We start from the raw sequence: 13,547 nt of genomic DNA, 5'->3' as shown, positions 1-13,547 counted from the left end.
AAGGAAAGTTGCCGATTGAAAAGTTAAAGTCATGTAATACTGTATCTGTTATATATAGTGTGCTTTCTTCAAGTGAAGATTGCTGATCTTTTATAGCTATCTAAACCTCCAATAGAGTTGGAAACTAATCTACTGACCATAGGTCATTCCTGACTTTACACTGGTTATTTTTAAAGAAGTAAAATTATTTATGAAAAAAATCTGCTAAATTGTCCATTGATTGAATAAGAAGTTGTTTTTTCTTCTGCTAAAAATATCCATTCAGACATATCGAAATTCCTCTAAGATATATATTGTTAGCCCAAATTAATATTTATGTCCTCATTGTAATGGAATTAATGAGAGCAATGAATGATTTGATGTGCACATTATTTCAATCATTGCTCTCTTCAATTCAGACGTTGAGCTCAACAATGTGTAACTCAAAAATTTAATTATATAGACAGTGTAAATGATTTGTTGATCTTCGTAACTCAGTTGATCTTTTCATAATAAGGATGATTTTTTCAGAGTAAATATTGTATGCATAAAATCTTTTTAAGAAAGCAACGTTTCAATTGAAGAAATCATTACTATATTTTAAATTGAACTGTTAAATATTTAATAAATGAATTATAATTGTTCTCTTCTGCATGAATTGAATTAAATTAATTTATGGAAATATACTGGACTATTCCGAATCTTTCCAAGAATTTGCAAAATTTGTTGTCTTTTTCACTTGGCTGAAAAAATACATGAAAATAATTTAATATGGATCGTGTTCGAACAATATTATTTGCACTGGACTTTCGAAAGAAGAGACAAATTGTGATCGGGTACGGTAATCTACTAAGTGCTCTTTTGTAAAGAAAACTGAAAAAAAAATGTCGAAAGAGGAAAAAACGGAAAAAAGATCAAAGAGGGCTATAAGGAAGGAAGCAAGTGAACAGAAAAGAATAAAGCAAGATGCGATTATGAAGGTTAGAATTATGGCCGTTTGGTGCTGTAGTGCAGCACGTGCTTTCCGAGTTTTGTTACACTCGAATTTCCTCAGTTTTTTTTTTTTTAAAGAAAAGGAGACAGAGTTTTTTTTATATTTCTTTTTTTCTGTGATATTTACAATGCACAACTGTTAACTGGTGTGTTTATGTTTTGTTCAGGAGTCGAAGTTGAGTGCCAGTCTGTTTTACGCAGAGGAAGCAGAGGTTGATACTCGGTCTCCAGAAAAGGATGTGGAGATTTTTAAGTCTACTTGTGCAGACATTCGACAAGCCATGCTTGATATAAGATCACTTAAAGATAAAAAAGCAGTGAGTTTGTTTAAGAATATAGAATATTACATACAGACAAAATAAGTATAAACTGTATTAAATAAATTAAATTTATTTTGGTAGATTTAATAATTACATTTAAATGTTTGGATATTTAAGAAATAATTCCTGCATTGGAAGAATTCTTAGAGAATATACCCCTATAACCATCCGAAGGGCAAGGTTTTTTTTGCTAAAAAATCTTGAGACTGAGGGGTATACCGTAAGTTTTGGGGTATAGGTCGATACTTTTTTTCTCAGAACCGTTGGGGTCGCCCAATTTAACGAATCGACCTTTCTAAGGCTCAAGTTTATGAAAAATGCCCCCCAAATTAGTGAAATTTACGTCAATTTCAAAACAAATCTGTGCCATTTTCGTAACTTTTTTAATTATTTTACCGAGAAAAAAGTACTAAACAATAAAAAAAATAAATATCTTCCATTGATTTCTTACAAAATAAGTTCCATTAAATATCCGTCGATGTACAAAAAAACATTATATCATCTAGTAAATAATGTCTCAACGTATATTTACAACATGCTGTGTCCATCTTGTGAAGTTGGAAGTCGCAATCGCTTACTAAAAATAGAACCGCAACCGTATCAAAGTTTAAAATATGGAAGCGTTTTCACAATCGCAGTTGTAATCTTTTTTTTCCATTTATTTGTAACAATTAATTGAAATAGTATACCTAAATATTTTTTCATTGTCTTGTGATATTTATTTAAATGTAAAATACGTGAAATAAATTGTTGCCAGTAAATTCCTAAAATTATTTACCAAATATACCGCTAGTAATAACTATTTTGTTTTATATCCCAAGGGGTACACTGAATTATACAAAGATTGGCTTCTAAGAGAATTTTAATTGTCTGACAGATAAAGGGATATACACTGTGTACACAAAGGTGTTAACACCTGTGTTGGTTAAAACACCTGCGGGGCATGATTAAAAGATCCACGTGCCGTTACAGGGGTATTAGTGCTATACATCATTGAACAAACAAAACTGTGAAATTCATAATGACTGTTAAATTGCGAATGTACTCTCAATTAATTTTATTTTTTCAGCAATATCTCAAGCAAAATTATAGCATGTTAATATAACTAATTTCAATTGCTCACTGTTACATGTACTGGTAATAGTCATTTGCGTGTTTTAGCAAATCCCTGGACAAGAAATATAAAAATGGCGGTCATCGAAGTTAATATTGTACCCCGGTAAACAACGTCAGAATAAAAGAATGTGTCCAAGATGTTCTAAAATTGAAATGGCTATTGGTTGATTTCGGGTATTTCCCTAATAATAGCTGTTGTATACTACCGTATTTATGTGTTTAAGGACAGAGTCAAACTACGACGGCATTGAATAGGCAAGTTGGAGAAAATACGTTATATCACAATTCAAGGAAATTTTAACTATGTTTGTATAAAACACTATTAAAATGCTGTACTCATAAAAATACCAGTTTATTTTCTCAATACGTTCATATCACGGGTTAAATTAAAGAGGTTTACATGTTCTGATACGTAGTATATACGTAAGAATCTCTAGAAAATCGGTAAACAAAGCTTCGTCCTATCTTCCGGATTCGTCCTATCTAAGGATTTTTTAAAAATTACGGCTGAAAATGAGCCTTTCGACCTATATACCCCATCGACCTATACCCCCAAAATTACGGTATTCTCCAACAATTCCGATGATGAGGGAATTCTTTCTATTCTGCTACAGTAAGTATTTAAACTTCTCTATAGAGAAATGCAGAAGCTAGTTTGGACGTCATCAGATGTGTCTCATGAAGTCACAATTGAATGCTACTCCTAGTTCATGTGTATCTCAACCATTAGAAAAGGTGCAATGTAATCTGAACCCAGTTTAGTAATTTTATTCCCAGGAATTTATGTCACAATCAAAAAATTTATTGATAATTTATGGCCGCAGCATCTCTTTGATCTTTGCGATAACCATTGTAGAGTATGTATTACAACCATGTTTCAGGTAACAGAAGAACATCAACTATACTAATTGTTTGTTCCCTCTTATTTCAGCCTCATGATGAAATAGATGACAAAAGAGTCAGTGTAACGTTAGACTTTATAAATCTGAAGAAGCTAAATCGACTAGCTCACGTCCGCTGTAAAAAAGTGAGGGAAAATACCAATGAGGTAAGCTCAGTGAACTTTGTGGACAGTAATGAGGTAAGCTCAGTGAACTTTGTGGACAGTAATGAGGTAAGCTCAGTGAACTTTGTGGACAGTAATGAGGTAAGCTCAGTGAACTTTGTGGACAGTAATGAGGTAAGCTCAGTGAACTTTGTGGACAGTAATGAGGTAAGCTCAGTGAACTTTGTGGACAGTAATTATGCTTTGATTTACAGGTGTGACTGACCAACACAGGTATAACTGACCCTCACAAGTGTGACTAACCAACATAGGTGTGACTGACCATCACATATGTGACTGACCAATGTCTTGTGTATTGTAGGCCAAACAGAGAATTGACCAGTACCATCTACAGTTGCAGAACCTCTTGTATGAAATTATGCACTTAGAAAAAGAGATTAATAAATGTTTAGAGTTCAAGTGAGTTTTGATTTGTTTTCTTTTTCTTTTTTTTTTTATAATATGGAGAATTCATACTGTTACAATTGTTATTTCAGCTGCATGTGCATGATAAATGCTTGATAAATAAAAAGTTTCTGTAATTTTTATTTTGTAGTAGTGTAAGACATTGATATTTTTTAACATGTTAGATATGCTTAATATGTTTTCTTATTTAGGTCAAAAGATGAGGAAATAGAACTGGTATCTTTAGAAGAATTTTATAAGACTGCTCCAGCTGACATCTCACATCCTGTGAGTTTGTATTTAATGTTTGCATACCCATGTATTTATAACAAAAAACAAAGATAGCAGACAGTGTTTTCCCTTTACTTCAATTCAAAGTAAAGGGTTGAAGATCAGTAGTAACAGGCTAGGGGTTGAGGTTTATAAACAAAATCTCTGTTGACCTTACATCAATTATTTTGTAAATTTTTGATTTCTAAAGGGCATTTTTATCAACTGAAGTGGTTAATTTGGCCGGTAGCCATTTCTTAGGGAAAACACTGGCAGAGATACCTTTATAATTTTAAAGTCATTTTTTGGTCTTTAGGTTCACCAGAGCAATGACTAATTGACTGGATATAATAAATAACTGGTTCACTGTATCTGTATTTTGTTTGTACAAGTTAAAAGATACATATTTATGCACTACTGAATAAAGATTATGAAGTAAATATATGATTTTGTCAATTAAATTTGATTTTGTATTATTGCAGGAGACAACTAAAACTGATCAGCATCAACAGAGATTGGCCAGACTTGACTGGGAGCTAGAGCAGAGAAAACAGTAAGAAACATACCTGTGAAATTTAACTAGACAAATGGAATCATCTGGATTTTTCCCCTCAATTTATTACGTATTCCACTTTTCCTGAATTTTAATACATTCATTAAGTACATACATGTATATATTACATATAAGCACTTGGATCATAGTTTTACTTTTACATAAATGGAGAACTAATATGGTCCTTGCTGTGTGTTCCATTGATTAAAATAAACATGATTTTGTAGACTTGCAAAGAAATTAAAAGATTCAAAACAAAGTAAAGAAGGTCTAGCTCATGAAATAAAGAGCAAACAGGAGTATCTAGAAAATTTACAACCAAAACTAAAAACAGTTTTAGAGGTAAGAGTGTGTGTTTATATAACAGTTTTAGTTACAAGTGATAAAGAATGCCTTCCACCTTGATTTTGTAGCCAATGAAATCACTAGTCAGTTCTGAAATATTGAGCAGGAGTTTTGTTTTTTACCAGGCTACCAAGCCAGTGCAGGAGTACTTGGACATGCCGTTTGACCAGATCCGAGAGGAACAGGAAACGGCTCGACATCTCCCTCCCCCTCTTTATGTCTTGTACATGCAAACTTCAGCATACAGACAAGCTTGTGGTAAATTTGTCTCTAGCAATTTCATAACTAACCAATAGCTTCTTTAGTGAAATAAATTTAGGGTTACTGTTTTGACTTTTCTTTGCGCAGGTGTAATAAATAATTTACGAAAAGCACGGAGACAGCAATGTGTTTGACGATAGTGTATTCTGCCATGTAAAGCAGAAGTGACACTTCAAGACTTCTTCTTAAGACTTCAAGACTACTTCTGCATTCAATTTACCTGTCCATGTTTAGAGTCACACTGATGTCATGTACATCTATATTAATTCTTATTATGATCTATGTTTTTTACAGACAAAAACCTTCAGGTCAGCATCATTGGTGATTTAGAGGCAGCTAAAGCCATCAAGTCAAGATCCCAGGTTGTAGGTAAGCAGCATCTAATTTTTTTTGTCCTGACAACATCTTATGTGTTGTATATGTAGGTAGACTATATGGCTGTTGTTTCGATTTTTCAGAGGAAGACAGTGACAGTGACCAGGAAGAACAAGAGCATTCCAAGAAATCAGTGAGTGTTTTATAAAGCATTAATAGCAAATACATGCCAAGAAATCAGTGAGTGTTTTATAAAGCATTAATAGCAAATACATGCCAAGAAATCAGTGAGTGTTTTATAAAGCATTAATAGCAAATACATGCCAAGAAATCAGTGAGGGTTTTATATAGCATTAACAAAAGTGGCAAATACAATTATGTAGTTCGTATATCACAGTGTTTTAACGTTTTCTTAAAAATAAAACAGAAAAGAAGAAGGAAGACACAGGATGGTCGTGTGGAGGAACGTAAACAACAAGCTTTGAGGAAGCATCCTCTGGCGGTAAAACTGGATATCAACTGTAAAGGTATCAGCCATCTTCAGTTATTGTTAGACTAGAAGCCTGCATACAAAATGTGCTTCCATTTGACTAATGTAACGGGACTGTTTAGGGTTCAGTTCCCGTATACATTGTACTTTCCAAACACTGAGTTCAAGAAGGATGAGAGATTTCCAGTGTTTTCAATAATTATATTCTGGTAAAAAGCACAAATAGTACAAGTAATTTGACAAACAATCATAGAAATATTGAAGGAGAGTGTGGTTTACAGTAATTACCGTACATTTTAGCCCCTGCCCCTAAAATACATCTTAAAAATAAACTTGATGTAATCTGGACTGTATAAAAGTCTAATTGACGTAACTATATATGAACAGAGAAACCCAGATGGGTCCGAAGTGTGGATGCGCAAAACCCGGACAGGTCCAGAGCGCGGATGTGCATAACCAAGGGTGATAACTATAAATAATAAAACATACAATACCTAAATATAGGGAAAATACCTATAGCTAAATATAAGACAAAATACAAAAACCATCCCACTAATATTGTTTTGTTATTGACCAGATGGGAACAGTTTACACTTGACCTTTCACTTTATGTTGACCATGGGGATCATCACTGTTGACATAAATCTAACTCTGGCGGAGAATAATGCTTCTTCTGTCTCGGGAAGGTAAGGTTGCCAAGTTTGGTCACAATTTCTTGTAGATATAACATTTATGGAACTTTTCCGTATAATCATGAGATACTGTATTAGGAACAAGTGATGACTTTTGCAGTATTTTTTATTCAGTGTTACAGTAGCATATGTCTTTTCTTCAAGGTACTGTAGCTCTGTTTTTTTGCACCATAGTTATTTTTAATGTTCAATAATTTTTGCTATCTTAAGTGAATAACCAAATTTTCCTTCTGCAAAATGTCATAGATTTTGTTGAAAGTTTGTTTTTAAGAAGCAGTATATATGTGTACCTTTGGCAAATGAACCATATTTAATAATTGTGAACAGATTTTAAGCATCTATTCAGAAAACTTTTTTTGCAGAAGGAAGTTGGTTTAGAGCTTAACCTTCATTCCTTTCTTCGATAACTAATTTTGTAATGTTTTACTGTTATTAATATGCCTTGTTCAGCATTTAATGATACTTGTTCCATTAAAATGCCATGCAGAATAAAATTATTAGCTTTGTTCTCAAACACTTATGTACGAGTTATATCCAATATTACATCATACATGTGCTGTCCTTGATTTTATTGTGTGAACAAGAGTATAAATACATGTACTTTATTTGAAAGATTTCAATATGAATTGGAATTATTTTGCTTAACAGTGATCTTTTGGCACCAAAATCCATTCTTACCGATCTTTATCCTGGTGACCATGGCAACACTTCCCCTAACCCAGCCAATCAGTATGAGCTACGCAAGTTAGGGTAAGATTCAGCAGAAGATTAATTCCAGTAAGGCATTGTCTTAAAACATCAATGAAAATCTGCTTTGATGAAAACGTAAATGCTTGTATTTAACAGTATTTTACAGTATTAATGCTATTTTCCTTGTCTGATTAACGGTATCAGTACTCTATCGCCCATCTTTCTGATTTCAGACTGAAGGATTTCACAAGCTACATCTCTGAGGTAGGTCGGCCCTATTTGTGGGCTCAGTGGTTAGGAGGTCTGCAGTTTCTGGAGAACAATGCTGTCAATACTCCAGAGGAAGACATCAGCTTTACTCACATGCAGGAGACGATTCGACGTCTGAAACGGAGAGTCAGATCCAGGCTCTGTCTGATGAAGCAAACAGCAGCGTTTGGTGAGTGTATTACAAAACCACACATGCAAATGCAAATAACATAAAATTTGACATGCAGATTATATATGCATGTGCATTGCAAACAGTCATGTTGTTAAAAATGTTTTCAATGTAAAATTTTTCTGGATTATTTACAATGCAGTTTCTCAACAAATGCAAATATATAAGGAAGTACGTGCACATGTACCAATAAAAAAAATTTAAAGTTTATCTCATCCCTAACAGAAACTGGCAATGTGGTGGTGGATCCAGAATATCAGGGTTTGTTTCCCAGTAAGATTGTGTCTCGTTTGACTTCCTGGAAGAGAGCGACATACGAGGACTTTGCAGCGCTGCCTTACACTGAGGCCCTGGTGACAGATGGGGTAGTGGAGGAGTCAGACATTTTCTTTACAGCCATCATTGACAGGGGATCTGGTACCTCATTTTGTTTTAATTTTATCCTTATAAACATGTATTTGATTGATGTTATTTGAAGCTATTTAGTTACAGTTTTGTAAATTTTGATGTTTCACATTTGTACACATAAGATTAAAGTTGAGTTCTTTGAATTCAAGTTTATATTCAAAAAACTTACTATGGTACATTTACTTGAATCAGAATGACAATAAGATGTATACAATGCATGAAGTTTGATTGAAATGTACTGGTAAGTAAATTATATAGAATTTTATGTACAAGTATTTGATTTTTTTTTTACAATTGACGTTCGTATTTACAATTGACAGCTAAGATGACTGCTCAGGTGGTGATGACCCACGACTACCCTAAGGTGGCCCCATTGTTTACTGTGTCAGTGTTATGGCAGCATGAGAGAACAGCTATGAATGATGAACACATTAAAGTAAGAACAAGGACACAGTTAAGAAAGAACAAGAACACATTAAAGTTAGAACAAGAACTTATTAAAGTTAGAACAAAATTGATCTCATCAAGGTTTTATAAAGTACATGTATTTCCTACATGTAACATGTATAACTTGATCAGAGAGATTTTCTAGGCAGGGATGTGGTGTGAGTCCCCAGTGAGTTTTGAATGTAAACTCTCACTAGAGAGAGTTAAGAGTGCAAAATTTCAGAATATTCCTAAATTTTGCGCATTTAATTATTTCATCATTTTAGGCCTTAAAAGAGATGTCAGACTATTGAGAGCTTTATTGACAGTTTTATTTTTTAGCTTAAGGGAAGAAATTTCAGAAGCTTGTATGTACAGTTGAACTTCAGTATCTCAAACATGGTTATCTCGAATACCATGGATATGTTGAAGTGATTTTTAAGTCTGAACTGCTTATTATTTAAGTGTTTTACCCTGGATATCTCGAATCCTTGGTTATCTCGAAGTATTTTCTTGATCCACTAGAGTTCAAGATAACCAGGTTTGACTGTATTATGTTTTAGTTTAAAGAGAAAAAATGTTGACCTTTCACCTTTAAACAGGAAATGGAAGAAGAGGTGAATGTTCACCATGAAGAGCTGATGAAGTCAAAGTCATGTGACACAATTCTGTCCAATCAGATGCAGCGACTGTTGATGTGTTTTGACATCTATTTGGAGACAGAAGCTTCAGGGTCTGAGGAGGAAGGCCCCAGGGAAATCTCCAAGGAAAAGATATACAATAGGATGCTCAGGTTTGTCATGCAGAGCAAATAAACGGGGTTGATAAAAATAATTTTGAAGGAATAAATACATTTACCTATGATTGTCAAATTTTCAAGATTACTTATTTTTGCAAGATAGTTACTTGGTATTTTACATGTAAGCAAGAAAAAAAAATTGTTAAGAATTATGGTTATCATTGTACATGGAAAATCTTTAATATTACAAATATACAGTAAAACTTGTTTCGTATGAACATGGATATAAGGAATTCATAGATTTAGCAGTTTTTTCAGATCCCTGGCAAAATTCTTAGCAATTCCTTATAAAACTTTACAGTTATAATGAATTTAAATGGATATAATGAATTACATACATAGCAAAGTAAATTCACAGGTCCATAGGACTTCACTATAAACCAAGTTTTACTGTACACAAAAAAATTTTCAGGAGCTGTTGGTCTTATGGAATTACACAAAAATAAAGTTCTCATGAGTTAAGTGATTTACACTGACTCACTAAATTTAGTTAACAGATACATGTTATGTCACTGCAAATATCATATCCTTTGATTAATTTCTGTAGCAAGAAATTTATTTATTATTGCCTTGTCCCAGATATGACTTGAGTCAGCTGTATTTAATTAAATGTCCCAGAAATGAGTCAGCTGTGTTGAATTTAATGCACTTTTAATCTGTAGTTGTTTTTACCGTATTCTTTGAGACATTGGATGACTGCATTGATAATTTAATTGCTCTTTACAGTTAAAGTTTGCCAACTAGGTATACAATAAAAAAAATTCTGTATCAATTCTTGTTTAACATGTAATAAATATTGTTGATATATATGTTTTATAGAGGTCCCAGCAGAAGCAAGCCATACAGATACTGCCCCGATATTGGGATATTTACACACAGATGAACTCTAATTGCAAACGTTAGCTCCTCATTTCATTTTGTTCCAATGGATATCAGTGTATTCTCTCTTCATAAAATAAGACTGGGGAGTGACGATTATTGCCAACTTTGTCATGTTCATTTTAGCAGTGTCATGTTACATGCATGTATTTAGACCATATTCTAGAAAAACATTATCTCCACAAATCAACATTTAAAGAGGCAATTAGAAAAAATTGAAAATTTCTATATTTAAAAAAAGTTTTATCATTACATATTTCATACAAAACATATAAATCTTATCTTTAATGAAGGGGGCAGTAAATATTAGCTTGGGAGATAGTTGGCACTGCCCCCATATTAAAATTTTTTTCTGGAATTATGTGAATAATTTGAAACTTCTGATGTGTCATATACTAGTACATGTATTTGAAGAACTGAGAATGTTTACATGATGTAAAATTTTTAATTGAATGCAAATAGATTGGCACATTTCAATGAAACATTGTGTCTTTGTTCTCTTTTCAAGAGGTATAACCAGCTCTCAGTGTAATTAATTCTGTCCAAAGCCTGTGGGTGAGATGAGTTGAAAAATCCCTGATCGACACTATTTTGGAGCATTAGGATTGAATGCTAACTCCTCTGGGGGTAGAGAAGGCACCTGGTCATCTTCTTTATCACGTGATCCATGTTTGAGCATGCGTGTAAATTCTTTGTAGTCAAAGAGGCCTTTTTGTATGGGAGCTCCATGAAATAAATCTTCCACCATATCATCTGTCCAGCGTTCACCCATTGTCATTAGACATTCCTTCAGATAATCTTCTTGTATCAAACCTAAACCAGATTATGAAAAGACTCAAGAAAAAACGATTTTACCACTCATTACAATATACCAGATCAAATTGATACTGAAAGCATACATGAATTTGGTCTAAGAAGCAAAAGCTGCAAAATGAAATTTTTAGTAAAAAAAATGAATGTTGGATAAATGCTGGATTATTATTTCTTTGCCAACCAAAGATAATGATCCGCTCCTCTCTTCTTTCAGGAAAGAGAAGGAAAGTGGGTCAAAGCCCTTGGCAAGCGAAGATGGCTTTTTTCTTCAATATCGAAATCATCCATCTTACTGCTCTATTGGTACTCTATTTCAAGTATTTACTATGGTAGCCAGTCTTAATTAAAATTAGAAGTCTAACCTGTTAGTCTTGCTACATACGTAGAAAGATACGTGGGCAAATCAAACATCTGATATTTTAATAAGATTGAATGTTACCTGAATCGTTGATGTCAAAGCAAGCAAAGGCGTTCTGTATGACGTCCTCTGGGTCAGTTCCTGTGAGTTTCTCCCCGAACAGAGTAAGAAACATGGTGAAGTTGATTGGTCCCGGTGCTTCTGTGATCATCTTCTCCAGATACTCGTTAGACGGGTCTTTTCCCAGTGACGTCATCATTTCCAGTAGGTCTTCCTTGTCGATGTAGCCATCACGGTTCTGGTCGATCATGTTAAAGGCTTCCTTAACAGATCAAAACCTAAGACTTGGTAATCTACAGTGTAGGCTAAGATTTGGCTCGGCTAGATATCTGGACTGACGCCTTCACCAGTGAAGACTTGGTCCAAATATCCAGCCGAGATTAAAGACATGGAAACAAATCATATCTTCACATTTCATGGAAACGATGAGAAACACTGTTTTCTCTGCGTTTGAATGCATTTAGTAAACTAATCAGAATGCAGAAAATAATAGTAATTTCGTGTCATAAATTTTAACAATCTCTGACCAGCTTGGTAAATCATTTGCGCAGTTCGCAAGTGCGACCCTTTTTCTTGGAAAGGGGGGGGGGGGTATCAGAGAAAAAATACAATCACGGCCATCAGACCAAAACAGAAAAAAGAAAAAGAACCGACTCACATTTAAAGTGAGAGAAAGAGAGGGAGGGCTATCACAGGCACTTGTTTGTGAATTTTTTAGCCTACCAGACTCGTAGAACGCTGGAGGAAGGGGAGGGGGGCAGGGGGCCTGCCCCCTCCACTTTTTTCTAAGTATAGGATTTTGCTGTAGTACATTTTCCTTTAGATGCTGTTTGCCCCCCCCCCCCCCTTTTTTTTTGTTGTAAGGTCGAGCACTGGCAAATGCCGGGATTTGGATAGTAAATTAGGTTTTTTTCAGATTTTTCTGGGAAGTCCCCCCTTTTGAAACCGTTGTTAAGGGAGTAATAACACGTGTTATCAGTATATTATTGGTTAAAAAACTTATTACAGACACTTGAGTATCTGTGCGGGTTTTCTAGAATAGCTGTGCGATGGAGACGGGAGAGCACCACGATATATTGCAGGATTTTCTCCAGAGCTTGATTTTTAAACACAAATGTAGAAGAAAATAGGCATCTCGAATCATAGTTAAACTTGGGGTTAAAAAAAAAATCAAATTATCCTGTATGTCTATAAAATCCAACACAGCCTAATTAATGATTGCGGGATGAGGATATCAAAGACATGAACTATTACCTTGAATTCCTGAATCTGTGCCTGATTAAACATAGCAAAAATATTGGACGTGGCCCGTTGGGTCCGAGCCCGGTGCTTCTTTTTTGACTTGGTACTGGACATCTTCGAATATCTGAAACAAGACTGATTAGACAAAGGAATTACGATATCAATACTGTTCGCTGATCCTCAGACATGGATTTGATACAGGTCTGATGGAAATAACTTCTGTGGGAAGGTGTGGCAAGATGACTAACTTTGCCTGGATTCCAGTATTCACTTGAATACATTGAAGTTACGTTCAAGTGAATTTGGAACGAAAGAAATTCATCACGTTTAAGCAAATTAAATAAATTGATACCTTTAAGATACAGGGGAATAAAATGTCCGACTTCTTTATCCGACAGCTGGTATACAGCTTCCGACAAAAAACATCAACAGCTGTAAGAAAGCACTGCTGTAGCTAATGCACGTGCACAATCAGCATCAGGAATTCTATACAGGGTGAGTCAAAAAAGTAGGAAATCCAGCATCTGCTGAATCACTGAAAGATGATGTTTTCAAAGAAGCATAGTACACCGTCTCCTGTCTTCCAAAATCAAACAAGAATGCTGTTTGCGATAATTAAGAAAAAGCAACAATTGTGCCGCTGAATCAG

General features: G+C 34.3%; 2 protein-coding genes across 3 annotated transcripts; one reads left to right on the top strand and one right to left on the bottom strand.

The window, feature by feature from the left end:
- The first annotated feature begins 862 nt into the window (after nt 1-862).
- Nucleotides 863-10,907, top strand: LOC133186876 (THO complex subunit 5 homolog). Of its 2 annotated transcripts, XM_061322256.1 has the most exons (19): nt 863-959; nt 1,140-1,289; nt 3,340-3,456; nt 3,776-3,873; nt 4,071-4,146; nt 4,611-4,681; nt 4,909-5,023; nt 5,152-5,284; nt 5,582-5,656; nt 5,746-5,795; nt 6,030-6,129; nt 6,670-6,778; nt 6,899-6,928; nt 7,433-7,534; nt 7,708-7,913; nt 8,139-8,330; nt 8,642-8,757; nt 9,350-9,540; nt 10,366-10,907. In XM_061322256.1, the coding sequence occupies exons 1-19, from the start codon at nt 864-866 to the stop codon at nt 10,427-10,429; spliced, it is 2,091 nt and encodes a 696-aa protein (XP_061178240.1). In that variant the 5' UTR covers nt 863; the 3' UTR covers nt 10,430-10,907. The 2 variants fall into 2 exon arrangements, with proteins under 2 accessions (XP_061178240.1, XP_061178241.1); XM_061322257.1 differs by lacking the exon at nt 6,899-6,928.
- LOC133186878 (myosin regulatory light chain 12B-like) lies at nt 10,851-13,347 on the bottom strand. The gene is made up of 4 exons (XM_061322260.1): nt 13,251-13,347; nt 12,911-13,022; nt 11,678-11,918; nt 10,851-11,238 (listed from the first exon to the last, which is right to left on the bottom strand). The coding sequence occupies exons 2-4, from the start codon at nt 13,010-13,012 to the stop codon at nt 11,012-11,014; spliced, it is 570 nt and encodes a 189-aa protein (XP_061178244.1). The 5' UTR covers nt 13,013-13,022; nt 13,251-13,347; the 3' UTR covers nt 10,851-11,011.
- Nucleotides 13,348-13,547: the final 200 nt, after the last annotated feature.

This window comes from Saccostrea echinata, unplaced genomic scaffold, assembly GCF_033153115.1.
Source record: "Saccostrea echinata isolate AGI-Se365-2 ecotype Australia unplaced genomic scaffold, CSIRO_AGI_Sech_v1 ptg000014l, whole genome shotgun sequence".
Taxonomy (NCBI): Eukaryota; Metazoa; Mollusca; class Bivalvia; order Ostreida; family Ostreidae; genus Saccostrea; species Saccostrea echinata.
Note: the sequence above shows the minus strand (reverse complement) of the source record. Positions and strands in the feature narration are given on the sequence as shown.